We start from the raw sequence: 15,602 nt of genomic DNA on the forward strand, positions 1-15,602 counted from the left end.
AAACTAAACGAGAGAGACAAATATAGTTCTTATTTAGCAAACTTAATTTAAAAAATGATAATTTCCTGCCTTTTTTAAACACGAACCAATCCGTAGATGAATCCGGATTCATTCTGAATTTATTATCCACTTGTCACTTCCCGTTTTCATTTCTTTTGGAAATCGAAAGTAAACGTGATCTATTCATGATAAATTTACAATTTAAATTCATTAGAATTGTTCCAATAAGGATTTGTACAAATCCTTGGTTCCAACTTTATAGAATCAATTCTAAATATCGCTTTAAAACGTTTTTAAGGATGATGCAGTGAAATAGTCCTTACAAGTTCATTTATGCTGTGATTCCTGGTTTAAAAAAAATGGATCCCAACTTTTGCTGATTAGGAATGTAACCTGAAAATAACTGAAGTGAAATTTTGAACTAGATTTCTAGATCTTATATCCTAATCTTCGTATTAAAGTGCCACATCAGTCAAATCATGCAGTAGCTGCCTAGTATGCCTTAGTCCTTCAAAGTCTGACAAAGATGTATAGATAGTAATATACATCCTAGGTCCCTTGCTGCTAACCAAAATAAGGTTGATTTTAATCCCGCGCAAAAGTGACTAAAGCCCTCAAAATCCTAGCTTAAACCCTGTTCATATTTATTTTAGTTAAAAACACAGAATTCATACACATACAAAAATAAACTATTACCTATCCAAAAAAACACTTGTCAATTAAAAGTTGATTAAACAGTGTTTATACAGTATAATCCTTTGTTTGCACAAGTTTCCCCCTATTCCCACATGAAATTTTAACTTTTCTTACCAGATTTATAAAAAGTGGGAATAAGAGGAATGGACAATAATATCAATTGAAATGTATTAAAATTGTAGTAATTATTCTTTGAAACAAAGCACTAAATTTTGAGTTACACTACATATTCATTGAAACAAAGCACCGAAAATTACACTAAATTGGCATTAAAACAGAGCACTAACACAGTAATACATTGCACTAAATTGAACACACGAGAGAATATAAAGTCTTAATCAATGTGCAGGAGATGAGAAGCAGCATCTCCATACTGAACTGGAATAAGTTCATAATTTTGTAACCTTGTTTTCAGTGTTTGAATATAAAAATAAGAATATGTGGTATGATTGAAAATGAGACAACTCTCCACAAGAGACCAAATGACACAGAAGTTAACAACTATAGGTCGACGTACGGCCTTCAACAATGAGCAAAGCCCACACCGCATAGTCAGCTATAAAAGGCCCCGACATAACAAATGTAAAACAATTAAAACGAGAAATCTAACGGTCTAATTTATGTACAAAAAAATGAACAAAAAACAAATATGTTACACAGCAACAAACGACAACCACTGAGCTACAGGCTTTTGACTTGGGACAGGCACATACAGAATGTGGCGGGGTTAAACTCGTTTGAAGGAGCCACCCCCTCCTAACCTGGGACAGTGGTGTAACAGTACAACATAAGAACAAACTATAATAATCAGTTGAAAAAGGCTTAACTCATCAGATGGATACAAAGAGAAATACATCTAACAAAAACACTGAGTGGACGTGGACGGGTACTTATACATCCCCACAGCAAAATGGTAGTTACTGACAGCTAGTTCAAAGCCAATAACAACTAATAAAAAAACATGCATCTAAGACTAAAATATCAATCAGTTCACATCCAATATCCAATGGAATTAGAGTATAAAGACGTCATAAAATCTGTCATCTATTTCTTTGTATTTTCTCTTTCTTATTACACGTTTCCCACCGGCTCTGTATTGGATAAGTGTGGGAGCATGGAAGGCTTCTTCTTGTTTCAACAACTTGATCATGCTGAAGATGTTTGGGTGAGGTGCATTGACTAACTTCTTATGGTTTACTATGCCAACCTTCTAAATGATTTGTTGCTCTAGGACCTTCTGTTTTTGTTTAAAAATCATAGTTTATTCAAATAATGAAATTAATTAAAACTTTGAAGCTAAAGTTAAAAGTGTAAGTTACTATTAAATGCATAAACTACCTTTTCTTTTAAATATTTGTTTCCAGTATTTTAAAAGCTTTTACTACTTTTTCTTTTAAATAATTTTATTTTCAAGAAATTCCATATTAGAAACATTTAATTATAACATTTGATACATGTTTTCAAACCAAAAAGACAACCATTTTTTACATAAATTTCATAAAAATAATTATTTTTATTTAATTTCCACAGGTAGAGTTACCTGTGACCTAATTAGACACTAATGACTAAAACAACATATTTTGTTTTGCAATAACAACATCTATTGTTCGTCCCATAATCTCCCATGTAGGAATAGCCAGAATAGTAAAATACAAAATGTAGTGATAGCCAGAAGACACCTTTAAAAATACATATTCCTTCTGTTCCTACAAACAAAGTACAATAGCTGTTGTTATAGGGTAGTTTGTTGTTTTAGTAATTTAGTTTTAATTGATGTACAGGTAAATAAGTGCAAAAAGTACGCCGTTTTTACCTATTTATGAAGACTTATGATTATAAAGGAAATAAAAGTGGATGCATTGCAGAGAATAAAAATTTAAAAGTAAATAGAGAAATGTACTTTGAATTTATATAAAAGGAAATTACTAATAATTCAAATATGAAACGTTATGATGAAGAAAAGGCTTAATACAGAAATGAAATATTTAAATTGAATAACATGTATATAATTTACACATATAGTTTAAACTTTGAACCATAATTAACAGATAGCATTGATGCAAAGCCAAATTTAAACTACACTTCATAACACTCAAATTAAGATAGTCCACAGTAACAAGATGCTGCATGTATTGCACTAAGGACCCATAGATAGGGTAAATTCATGTATTAGTCCCAGATCACAATGACTTTATATAGACTAATTTTGTGAAAATTCTGATATTTTCAAAAAATATTCAGCATTTTGTTAATTTTCCAGTGGTTCCTGTATGTAGAACTTGAATTCTTGCTTTATATGGACTGATTTATAATAATTTTTCATATCTAAACATATTATACGTTCTGGTAATAGCCAAAAAAAATCAAAGTTACTAGAACGTATAATATGTTTACATATGAAAATTTATTATACGTTCTAGTAACTTTGATTTTTTTGTGGTATAATATTTTGTTACACAGTAATGCTAAAAGTATAATATGGTGCTTAAATTGACTGCTTACATCAATGTTTAAGGTTCATGTGGACCCTTTGGCTAAAATGGCTGCGTTTTTACCTCAAAATCTACTCTGAGTACAGACAAACCTGTGCATCTGGAAAAGTGTTCAGGCATAGCATGCCCTAGATAAATACAATTCAAATGCATTGTATGTTTTAGAAAATTTAAAACTTAACTGGATTTTGCAGTGCACTTTTTTTCGTCCCTGCAGAAGATGATAAAATTAACAAACAGTTGAGTTTCACTTGATATGGTCCACTCAGGTACACGGTTTAAATCACCAATTATTGTCAGGTATTTATTGTCCATCTATTGTCCATGTCAATCAATACAGTTCACTTCAATTATTTCTCAAACCTCTTTCACAACTTAGTTTATTTTGCAACTCGAATTTTGGGGGCATTGTACCAATTTGTTTTGATTTATATTTGATGTATTCACTCATTTACAAAGACTTTTCATTACAAAAGGAAATAAACACAATAGTTCTGAAAAAAGATAGAAACATTTATTTTGATAAAACAGAATAAGGATACAGGACAATTTCAATGAGACAAAACAAACATTTGCTAGAACTTTTTAAAACATTTTCTACTATTAATATTTTCAAATTGGACATTGATGAAAACTCACGAGGTTTTATGGCGGCGCGGGAGGTTTGCGCTTTTTCATAGGACATTTGCGCTTTTTTAGTTCACCTGGCCCACAGGGCCAAGTGAGCTTTTCTCATCACGTGGCGTCCGTCGTCCGTCGTCGTCGTTAACTTTTTACATTTTGAACTTCTTCTAAAGAACCACTGAATGGAATGAAACCAAACATGGCATAAATGTTCCTTATGAGGTGCTGACCAAGTGTTGTTACTTTGTAGCGGATCCATCATCCAAGATAGCCGCCAGCGGGGGACTTAGTTTAACATAGGACCCTATGGGAAATACATACAAATGACTTCTTTTAGAGAACCACTGAATGGAATGAAACCAAATATGGCATGAATGTTCCTTATGAGGTGCTTACCAAGTGTTGTTACTTTGAAGATGATCCATTGTCCAAGATGGCCGCTAGCGGGGGACTTAGTTTAACATAGGACCCTATGAGAAATACATACAAATGTCTTCTTTTAGAGAACCACTGAATGGAATGAAACCAAACATGGCAGGAATGTTCCTTATGAGGTGCTGACCGAGTGTTGTAACTTTGAAGCCGATCCATAATCCAAGATGGCCGCCAGCGGGGGACTTAGTTTAACATGGGACCCTATGGGAAATACATACAAATGTCTTCTTTTAGAGAACCACTGAATGGAATGAAACCAAACATGGCATGAATGTTTCTTATGAGGTGCTGACCGAGTGTTGTTACTTTGAAGCCGATCCATAATCCAAGATGGCCGCCAGCAGGGGACTTAGTTTAACACGGGACCCTATGAGAAATACATACAAATGTCTTCTTTTAGAGAACCACTGAATGGTATGAAACCAAACATGGCATGAATGTTCCTTATGAGGTGCTGACCAAGTGTTGTAACTATGAAGCCGATCCATAATCCAAGATGGCCGCCAGCGGGGGACTTAGTTTAACATAGGACCCTATGGGAAATACATACAAAGGTCTTCTTTTAGAGAACCACTGAATGGAATGAAACCAAACATGACATGAATGTTCCTTATGAGGTGCTGACCAAGTGTTGTTACTTTGAAGCGGATTCATCATCCAAGATGGCCGCCAGCGGGGGACTTAGTTTAACATAGGACCCTATGGGAAATACATACAAATGTCTTCTTTTAGAGAACCACTGAATGCAATGAAACCAAACATGGCATGAATGTTCCTTATGAGGTGCTGATCAAGTGTTGTTACTATGAAGCCGATCCATAATCTAAGATGGCCGCCAGCGGAAGACTTAGTTTAACATAGGACCCTATGAGAAATACATACAAATGTTTTCTTTTAGAGAACCATTGAATGGAATGAAACCAAACATGGCATGCATGTTCCTTTTGAGGTGCTGACCAAGTGTTGTTACTTTGAAGCTGATCCTTCATCCACGATGGCCGCCAGATGGGGACAATGTTTAACAAAGGATCCTATGGACAATACATACAAATGTCTTCTTTTAGAGAACCACATACCGAACGGATTGAAACCAAACATGGCATGGATGTTCCTTATGAGGTGCTGACTAAGTTTTGTTACTTTGAAGCTGATCCTTCTTCCATGATGGCCGCCAATGGGGGGACTTCCTTTAACATAAGACCCTATGGAAAATACATACAAATACTTCTTCTAGAGGTGCACTGAATGGAATGAAACCAAAACATGGCATAAATGTTTCTTATGAGGTGCTGATGAAGTATTGCTACTTTGTTGCCGATTTACTGTTCAAGTTGGCCACCAGTATTTTTTATTAAATTACAGGACCAATATTAAACCAAATTTGGCCTCAGTCATTATTTGGTATCTTTTATGATTTTAATCTATTTTTACATGATTTCCAAAACCAAAGTAGAATCAGGTGAGCGACACAGGCTCTTGAGAGCCTCTAGTTTAATGGACATTTGCGCTTTTTAAAAAAGTACATATGCGCCTTTTATATAGGACATTTTCGCTTTTATAATATTTGCTTCTTATGACTTCCCTCCTGAATTAAAGTCATAATTTTCATTATTTTTAAAAGATTAATAGTCGTTTCATAGCACATTCGTGTTTATGAGTTATATCACAGCACATTGATATAGTTAGATACAGCTAAAAGTAAACATTCCAAAGACTTAAAGACATCACAGGTCAGTTTTCGCTTAATATCTGAACTTCTGAAGCCCAGGGAATGAACAAAATTAGCTCTTGTAATCTGTCCTGACTGGTATTTCGCCTACATTTCAAATAGATATTCTAATTTCTCTTTCTCAACTCTTGACTGAGGTCCCTGTTCATCAATATAACGAATTGTAATGAAATTAACCGACTGTTGTTCAATGATAAAAAATCATCTTTTCATCTTTTTCCTTTACTAGTCTATAACCTTAAACTCTATGTTTAAGACCTAACGAACCACAGATACAAATCATTAAAAGTACAGGTAGACGACTATAGGTAAAAAGCGCAAATGTCCGGTCAATTTAATATATGTGTATCAAAATTTAAAGCGTAAACGTTCATAGTGTTTGGAGCGCAAATGACCTATCGTGTTACAGGTAAAAAAAGCGCAAACGTCCTGTACCCTTTTATGGATATTTACCTGAAGTTAATTAGCTTTATGTTTGAAAAATCTAATGTGTGATTTAATCCCTTGTTTTTTTTCAAGTATTCCTTCTATTCCTACATGAATTTCTTACAAATTACATCCCAACTCCTTTGTTCTAACCGGCGTTTTACGTTACCGGAAATTGGCATTACTTTTCTGGGAAAAAAAGTCTACGTTTCCGGAAATAAATACCTTACTTTCCCGGGAAAATAGTAACGATTCCGGAAAAAATAAATTATTACTTTTCCGGGAAAATAATTAAGGAATACCTGTTGAACGAAAGCAAAGTCATACTAGTAATTAAAATGAATTAAATATTTATTAAGTTAATAGAGGTCATCATAACATACAAGTAAAATTCATCATTAATATGAATTAAAACGTATGTTTAAAAAACAGCACTTATCAGATATATCTTGACATGAGTTAATAAATCGGTTCTGGCAGAATATTTGTAGCCAACACGTCGTACAAAGTCCACAGTAGTACATTCACCGTTTACAAGTTTTGTGTTTTGTTCAACAAGGAAGTCCATCTTCTCCTTTTCATATTTTCGAACGGGTGCTTTGATAGATAAAGTTGTCATCTTTATGTATGATGTTGTTTGCAGTTTTAATAGCACATCGACAAAGTCAAAAATGTTAGGATGGCTAGCGTAAAACTGCTCGTTCAAGTGGGCATGAAACGACTCGGCCCATTCGTTGTTCTCTTTTCCTCGGGGTCAGGAGGTGATGCCCAAATGGTTGGTGGAAATCTCGAATTGCCATCTATATAAAATTCCAAAACACGTATGTAATCTGCAGTTTAACTAATCCTTACTTGAGTCAACTGGTTATATCTAGTATATTGTAGATATAAGATCAGAACTTTTTTTGTATAAAAATATAAATAAAATAAATAATTTATCTAACATATATTCAAATATTTATAATTTACTACCAGGTAAATTTCCGGAAAAGTAATAAATACAAATTCTGGAAACGTATACTTTAAGTTTCCGGAAACGTAGTATTGGAACTTTGAAAAATTAGCGGAAACGCAATACTCCCGTTCTAACAGGGGTGATCTGAGCGGTGCTTTGTTTTTGCGCCAATTGGCATTTCATTTGCGCCAAAAAAATCTTTCATTTGCGCCACAAACCATATTTCATTTGCACCAAAAAGAAAACATTTCATTTGCACCAATGATACAGGTAAATACAGGTAAATAGTATAAAAAATGTTTTATTCAAAAGAGACTTTTAATAATAACTTTAAAACAGTTTTTGATTGCATAATAAAACTATTCATCCCAAACCAGTCATCATAACCATAATGAAAGCTTTATACACTGATACGTTATTAAAAAGAGACTTTTCATAATGTTAAAACAAAGTTCTGTTATAAATTAACGTGATCATAAAACATAAAAGAAAGCACTATACAGTAACACTGGAGTAAAACCAAAAGTTTGTTCTGACACAAGACTTGTAAGCAACATGAAAAATATGGAAAATTCAATTGAGAAAACTAACGGCCTGTTTGTCTCAGAATTAACAATGTCCATCTTGACACCTCAAACATGAATACTATATAATTTTAAACCTAATTGACTATCAGTTTTATATTACAAATGAGTATGAACTCACTTAGTTACCCAGGAGGGATACTCTGAAAAAAATCTTATTCACGATATAGCAATGCATATTTTAACTTTTCCGTTATATGTTACCTGTAAAATGGCGCAAATGTAGTTTTTATTTTTTGGCGCAAATGAAATACAACCTTGTGGCGCAATTGAAAAATTGGATTTTTTAAAAATTGGCGCAAATGCAAGGCGCCCGATCTGAGCCGCATCACACCTTCCAGACCACCCTTCCTTGAGTTTCTTTGTTCTGCATGCTTTCTTTTGTTCTTTAAAATTTTGGCGGGAATGTCAAACACACAATAAAACATAGAAATATCTAAGCGGAATAAAGACTAACTTTTAAAATTACGTAGAAAAAATCCACTAAATTTCCAGTGTCTTATGCGTGGAATCGAACTCAAGACCTTTAGCATATAAAGCCACGATTCATACCGGATACAAACTCACTGTTAATTTAACATATTTAAACGTTGTATCCGGCTCATAAAGGGTAAATACTACTATATAGAAATATATAAAGTATATTATCATTATTGTATGGCATTCTGAACTAGATGTTATGAAGCGTAAATGTTTTTTTCATATAGTCTAGTAGAGCTGGGATGTAATATGGTTATCACACTCGGACTTGGTGTGTCAGTGTAAGATCACCATCCGGCCTCCGGCTGTCGGTGTGATCTTACACTGACACACCGCGTCCTCATGGGATAACTATTACTGACATACCAGATGTTAAAAATGTAGGAATAGGAGGAATAAACCAAACAGATTTCTATTGTTAGATTTAACTTAAGATTTAAAGGTCAACTGTCCCTATTGTTGTTGATCAGGTGTTCAGATAGGTACACACTAGATTGCAAGTTCTGTAACTTTAGCAGAAAACTGGGCATCCCATTATTCAGTAAAGTGCAACAATTGATATCTATAATGTTATAGATTATATATAGCCAATATAACTAGAAAATGCATTTTTGCCATCTTCCTGCTTTAAATCCAGTCTAAACAAATATATCCCTCTATAGAAAGGATAATCACTCTATGCAGGTATTATCACCATATAGGGGGTTTGGTCCCAACCTGTTTAACAATGAACGATAATTGTTTAATCCATAGTAACGTATTACATGTATATATGTGTATGGATATTTGTACATACTTTTAAACATAATTCATATTCAGTTTTTGATCATCTTCCGATCAGCATGTAAAACAAAATAAAGGTATAGAACCACTAATTCAGGCCCGGTTGGAAAGAAAGTAGTACATATTTTAAACAAAATAGTTCCTACGCATAGCTGTATCTTTGTCAATAGTGGGAATATTTGGGTAGTTTTAGTATCAAATGAAAGCTTGGGGACTTGGGATCACTGTAGAACCCTTGTTGAAAGTTTTATTTGAATAATAAAGAAGTATATGAAATTTTAATAGGAGGGCTCATTTGGCCTGTTGTTCAGATCAGAAGTTCCTGTTATTGTACTATCAAACTTCCAGGAACCAGTACGCTCTAATATGCAATTAAAGGTATGTTGATTTTTTCAGCACAAGTCAGCATAAGGTACAGTATTGACATGAAATAACTGCCACTTTATTTGAACTTAAGACAAAGTAGCCATTTATGCTTGAAATTGCAGAATTTAACATAGAAAGCAATGGGCTATGCATTAGTGGTTTTATACCTGTAACTGACAGGCATGTGAAATTCTATTTTTAGAAATCATACCCTTTACAGTGAAAATTGGTCACATTTGTTGTCAGGAATCATGTTACATTATTTTTTTTATGTAACAATTATGTTAGTGTCAAATTACAGCCCTCAAATTGCTCCTATAAGGTAGTTTAGCCTTTTTTGGTCATTTAGCATGCACACAGTTAAGATTTTACCTAAAATTTAAATTTTTGGATTATCTAACACTGGAACCAATGAAACTTGTATATTATGACTAGTTTATAGTATAGATATTGTTTTTGGTCAAATTATCTAGTGAGTGTTCAAGTTTTATTGTGTTTCTTGGTGAATTATTTATTTCAAGGAAAATTGGTGTATACTTATATAGGAATTCCAAAATCTCTCTTGAAATGCATTTTATAACCATCTTAGCAAGTTGTCTAGCTTGGAGATACATAAATTGCTCTTGTTGATCCATGTTTATACATAAAAGTATGGTTTTTTACCAAATCACTCTCCTTTTCCAACATGTAGAAAAAAGGGGGGACAAAATTATCACTTATATTTTATGTTTGGACCACTGTATTTATATTCAAGGAAGAATCTCTGATAAAAATAAGACATATAGGTAAAACACTGTTATTTGAGTAGATATTAACAAATCAGAACTGGTAAAAACTGAAAAAGTGTCATATCTGTCACTATTGGTATCCATATGTAGTTTTCTTTGTTTAACGCATATGTTACTACCAGTCCAATTTGAGCTTGAATTCAGTGATATAGTGTTTTGACAAAAGCTATTTGTGTTTTTCTATGCTAGAAATAGATCATAGATGGAAATTAAGTCAAGCAGAAGTCAATATAACAAGTTTGGTGCTGTTATAGGTATAGAACCACTAATTCAGGCCCGGTTGGAAAGAACATACAAGAAAGTAGTACATATTTTAAACAAAATAGTTCCTACGCATAGCTGTATCTTTGTCAATAGTGGGAATATTTGGGTAGTTTTAGTATCAAATGAAAGCTTGGAGACTTGGGATCACTGTAGAACCCTTGTTGAAAGTTTTATTTGAATAATAAAGAAGTATATGAAATTTTAATAGGAGGGCTCATTTGGCCTGTTGTTCAGATCAGAAGTTCCTGTTATTGTACTATCAAACTTCCGGGAACCAGTACGCTCTAATATGCAATTAAAGGTATGTTGATTTTTTCAGCACAAGTCAGCATAAGGTACAGTATTGACATGAAATAACTGCCACTTTATTTGAACTTAAGACAAAGTAGCCATTTATGCTTGAATTTGCAGAATTTAACATAGAAAGCAATGGGCTATGCATTAGTGGTTTTATACCTAAAACTCCTGTAGTTTATATAAAACTTCTGTAGTCTATTTTGTGACTCGCATCTGATATTTTTCAATATAAATCTGCAGATATCGCGTTCTGCCAATGAGGAATTAAATAATTGTACCTCGTCTAAAAATACTATTCAACGTTTTCTGACACACGTTATGTCATTATTTCTCACGATAATTTTAAGATTGAACCAATTTTTATAAGACACCAGACAACGAGTTTTAATGGGTTATTTAACGTGATGTACTGCCAATTTCCTTATTTAATCTGAATCCGGAGTTTATTTTCGTTTTCATCAGTGACTTGCCGAACACATGTAGATCTCGTTCTTAGATCACACACTTTTAATTTGGTACGATGTTGATAGACTTTTAGTCCGCGAAAGAACTTGCCGCCCAGTAGTTAGTGGTACTGACTATACATTTGTATTTGAATGTTACTATCATAAGTCGATGCAACATGCAAATACAGAAACAACTCATCTTCCCGATCCATCAAGGGATACATGTAATCACACTGTTTAATGACAGGCCTCGAGCGTATCATAAGGGCAGTTTTCATGACTTCAACTAATAGTTTTCGAGCGTATTTGACGAAGTCTTTTTCAAGATTATAAATGATAGACTCGAACGTATAGACAATGATAGAAGCGTGTCGGATGAGGAGTTTGGTGATTCTAAATGATAGGCTTGAGCGTATAGAAAATAATAAGAAGCGTATCGGATGAAGAGTTTTCATGATTTTAAGCTTATAGCCGGATGAAGAATTTTCTTGATTTTAAACGATAGAATCTAGGATGTAGAAGAGTAAATGATGTAGAGTTTTTTCTTGAAATACTTTTCGTGTGCACTTTAATTCGTATAGACCGTTTCAGTTCTAGAAATCTTTCTAAATATTCAATGAATTAAAATTCAGTTCATACCTGATAGTTTTTTCTGTATTCCATTATTTCCTATTGTTATTCGAAGTTAGACAAATTTTGCCATACATTTTGATTAGTGATTTAACGTTAGTTTTCGGAATCTTTAATGATCACAACAGCTATGTTCCCTTACTTTGCATTAAACTTATTAAGACTAGATCAGGACAAACTCCTTAAACAATGTGATAATAATTATTAACATTTGATCAGGACAAATTCCTTTCATAATGAGACAATAATTATTAACATTTGATCAGGACAAACTCCTTTAATAATGAGATAATAATTATTAACATTTGATCAGGACAAACTCGTTTAATAATGAGACAATAATGATTAACACTTAATCAGGACAAACTCCTTTGACAATGAGATGATAATATATGATATTAGTTCAATTAAACCTCACGGCAAACCTACAAATCACCTGAGAAAAAAAATCGAAACTTTTTGAAGATTTATAGAACTCAAACGATTATAGTGTGATAAAAGTCCGAAAATACAGATGTCTTTAATTAACGTGACTTGACTACTAGTATTATCTCAGAGTAATCCCTTAACGTGACCCGACTACTAGTATTATCTCGGAGCAATCCCTTAACGTGACCCGACTACTAGTATTATCTCGGAGCAATCCCTTAACGTGACCCGACTACTAGTATTATCTCGGAGCAATCCCTTAACGTGAACCGACTACTAGTATTATCTCGGAGCAATCCCTTAACGTGACCCGACTACTAGTATTATCTCGGAGCAATCCCTTAACGTGACCCGACTTCTAGTATTATCTCGGAGCAATCCCTTTATTTGTATTGTTATGGTTTCAGGTTCCTAGCAGCAGTTCTGCTGTAACCATAAAACAAGGCATGAAAGTCAAACTTGATGTAAACATCGACGTTAAAAGCATCACCATAGAAACCGGTGGGGTCCTTGTATGGGACTCGAATAGAGACAATGTAGTTCGAACTCATTTTATTTATATACAAGGTACCATGGCGATCGGTGCAGAGGACTGCCTGATTCAGAAAAAGATTGACATTTTATTGCGAGGTAATGTAATAAAGTTGATAATAGATTGTTTAATTTTAGCATTACTATTGTCTGATTATTAAGGTTTTTTTTCCTTTCAATTACTTCATATCCAGAAATCAACGCCACTTTGCTTATTTGAATATTATACTAAAGAAATCGGATACGGGTCACGGAAATTATATTGAAATAATAGGGAATTTTGAAAAAAATGTCTGTTTTAACTTTAATTTAAGTGATAGACAGGTTGCCGGGACAGAAAATAAATATACACAACAATATACACCATTTAAACGAAACATAATGACTGTCGTTGCAAAAATCAAGGTTCCTGAGCTATTTTAAAAATCGAAGCGAGAGGCTTTTAACATTGCAGTATAAAATACAGACTAAAATGGCTGAAACGTCAAATTTGCAAACTTCGTGTTGAAAATTGGCTAACAAGGTCATTACAAAAACAGGTTGCCGGGATGAAACTTGAAACTTGAATGTCCAAAGAATAAGCAAGTCCAAACCTTGTATGTGTAGTCGTTGAACTCTAGGTTCCCACGTAAAGTTAAAATGCCCCTATTTCAAGAAGAATAAACTCACGAAAACACGAAAAATTCACTAAATTCGCGTTCATTGTTTTGATTTTGACCGCCTGACAACTTTACGGAAATATCAGAGTGATTATAAACAAGGACTCTGTGACGGGCAACTTATAATATCCGTGTTTTAAAGATTTTAATGATATCAAGCCAGTCCAGTTCAAACTATTATCACGTGGTACAATTCTCATTTACATATTATGAATATTAATTAGCAAAAGTACTACTAATTTCTGGCTATGTTTAGTAATTACTAAATACTAGTAGTCATTTCGCGCTGACTTTAAGATCGTTTACCTAGATTAAGGGCCATGAAAAAATATATAAGATTATTTCAATTACGTTTCATATGAATGCTTTAAAAAAAACAAGTATAAAACGGACTATTTCAAACGCAAAATCGTATTTTCAATAAAAAAGCGTCATTGATTATATATATATACTTACGTGAGATAAGTTTCAAGTTGTCCGTACTCTACGTCATAACGAGTTACGAAGGATGTACTGGACTTATATTGGTTTGTATTTGATATCTGACTATGCAATTGCAATGGTATATTTGAATTGCTTGAATCATTATTTAGGTGTGCGCTATGAGAACCCTGGAATCCTCATGTGTGGCCAGAAGTCCATTTGTGTTGGTGATGGTGGTACTCTTGAACTACATGGAAGAGATAAGCTATCCTGGACAAAATTGACGAAGACTCTTCCAAAACCTACTCCAAGTGATTTTTTCTTTAAACATCTGGTAAGCTTGACTGAAATAGAAACTTGTCAAAATACTTTTAAAAAATCGGAGAAAACATATAAATGAAATGAAAATTCTATCAAACATAATCTGCTTTCCCAATTGGAGTACTAGTATTCATTGTCCTGTTTGCGAAACAAGAAAACTTGATCCAAAAATATCAAAAATGGAGCATTTGTCCATAGAATATAGATTATTCAAACAATTTGATAAAAATAAATTTATTGAAAATTTAACAAATACTCCTTTTCATCTCATTGAATCGATTGGAGATGTTGATGAAGCAGCTAATTATTGGTATAATCTATTTCTGAGCACCCTAGACAAGCATGTTCCTAAGAAAATTAAAAGGGTGAAAAATACTCAACAACCAGAGTGGTGGACTTCTGATATAAATAGCGCAAGACACCAAAGAGATTATTTTCATAGAATTGGGGATATATATAATTATAAAATTTGGCGTAATAAGGTTAAAATTTTAGTAGAACAGGCAAAGAAAAATTACTTCCAAACTGCTATTTCAAATTGCAAAGATAGTAAAACTATTTGGAAGTATGTCAAAAGTCTAAATCCCAAAAAAATACATAATAATATTACGCATTTGGATTATATGAAAATAGTGTAATTCAAAATGATGTTGATATAGCAAATACATTTAATGTGCATTTCACAAATATTGCTGAAGGTATAGTTGATAACAAATTATGTAATAATGATGAAGGTCCAAGTTTAGATGTACTCAACAAATTTGTGAAATCAAAGTTACAAAGGGGTAGTGAAAAATTCATTTTACCAGAAATGAGTATTTTAGATGTAAAAATGTATTTAAAAAACTTGACAAGTCTAAAGCAACTGGTTTAGATGATGTTGGACCAAATATTTTGAGTATGTGCAGCGATGTCATTGCACCAGCTTTAACATATTTATTTAATCTAAGCATCAAATGTGGTAAATTTCCAAATATTTTTAAAACTGCAAGAGTTTGCCCAATTTTTAAAAGTGGCGATGCTTGTAATCCTGATAATTATAGACCAATAGCAGTTTTGCCTTGTCTCTCCAAAATCATAGAACGACATATAGCTAATAGTTTGTATATATATTTAAATAGTAATGACCTTCTTAATACTACTCAGTCAGGTTTCAGACCTAAACATTCGTGCACAACTGCACTTACTAAATTAGTAGATGAATGGTTAGCGAATATAGATAATGGAGAAATAAACGGAGTTAT

General features: G+C 33.1%; 1 protein-coding gene across 1 annotated transcript in view; it reads left to right on the plus strand.

Annotated features, from left to right (window-relative positions):
• LOC127721407 (cell surface hyaluronidase-like) overlaps positions 1-15,602 on the plus strand; it is a 57,516-nt gene that overhangs the window by 19,967 nt on the left and 21,947 nt on the right. Inside the window, exons 3-4 of the mRNA XM_052228128.1 lie at positions 12,832-13,054; positions 14,208-14,371. Of these exons, the coding sequence (XP_052084088.1) occupies positions 12,832-13,054; positions 14,208-14,371 (387 nt within the window). The remainder of the gene's footprint in view (positions 1-12,831; positions 13,055-14,207; positions 14,372-15,602) is intronic.

This window comes from Mytilus californianus, unplaced genomic scaffold (assembly GCF_021869535.1).
Source record: "Mytilus californianus isolate M0D057914Y unplaced genomic scaffold, xbMytCali1.0.p SCAF_12, whole genome shotgun sequence".
Classification (NCBI taxonomy): Eukaryota; Metazoa; Mollusca; class Bivalvia; order Mytilida; family Mytilidae; genus Mytilus; species Mytilus californianus.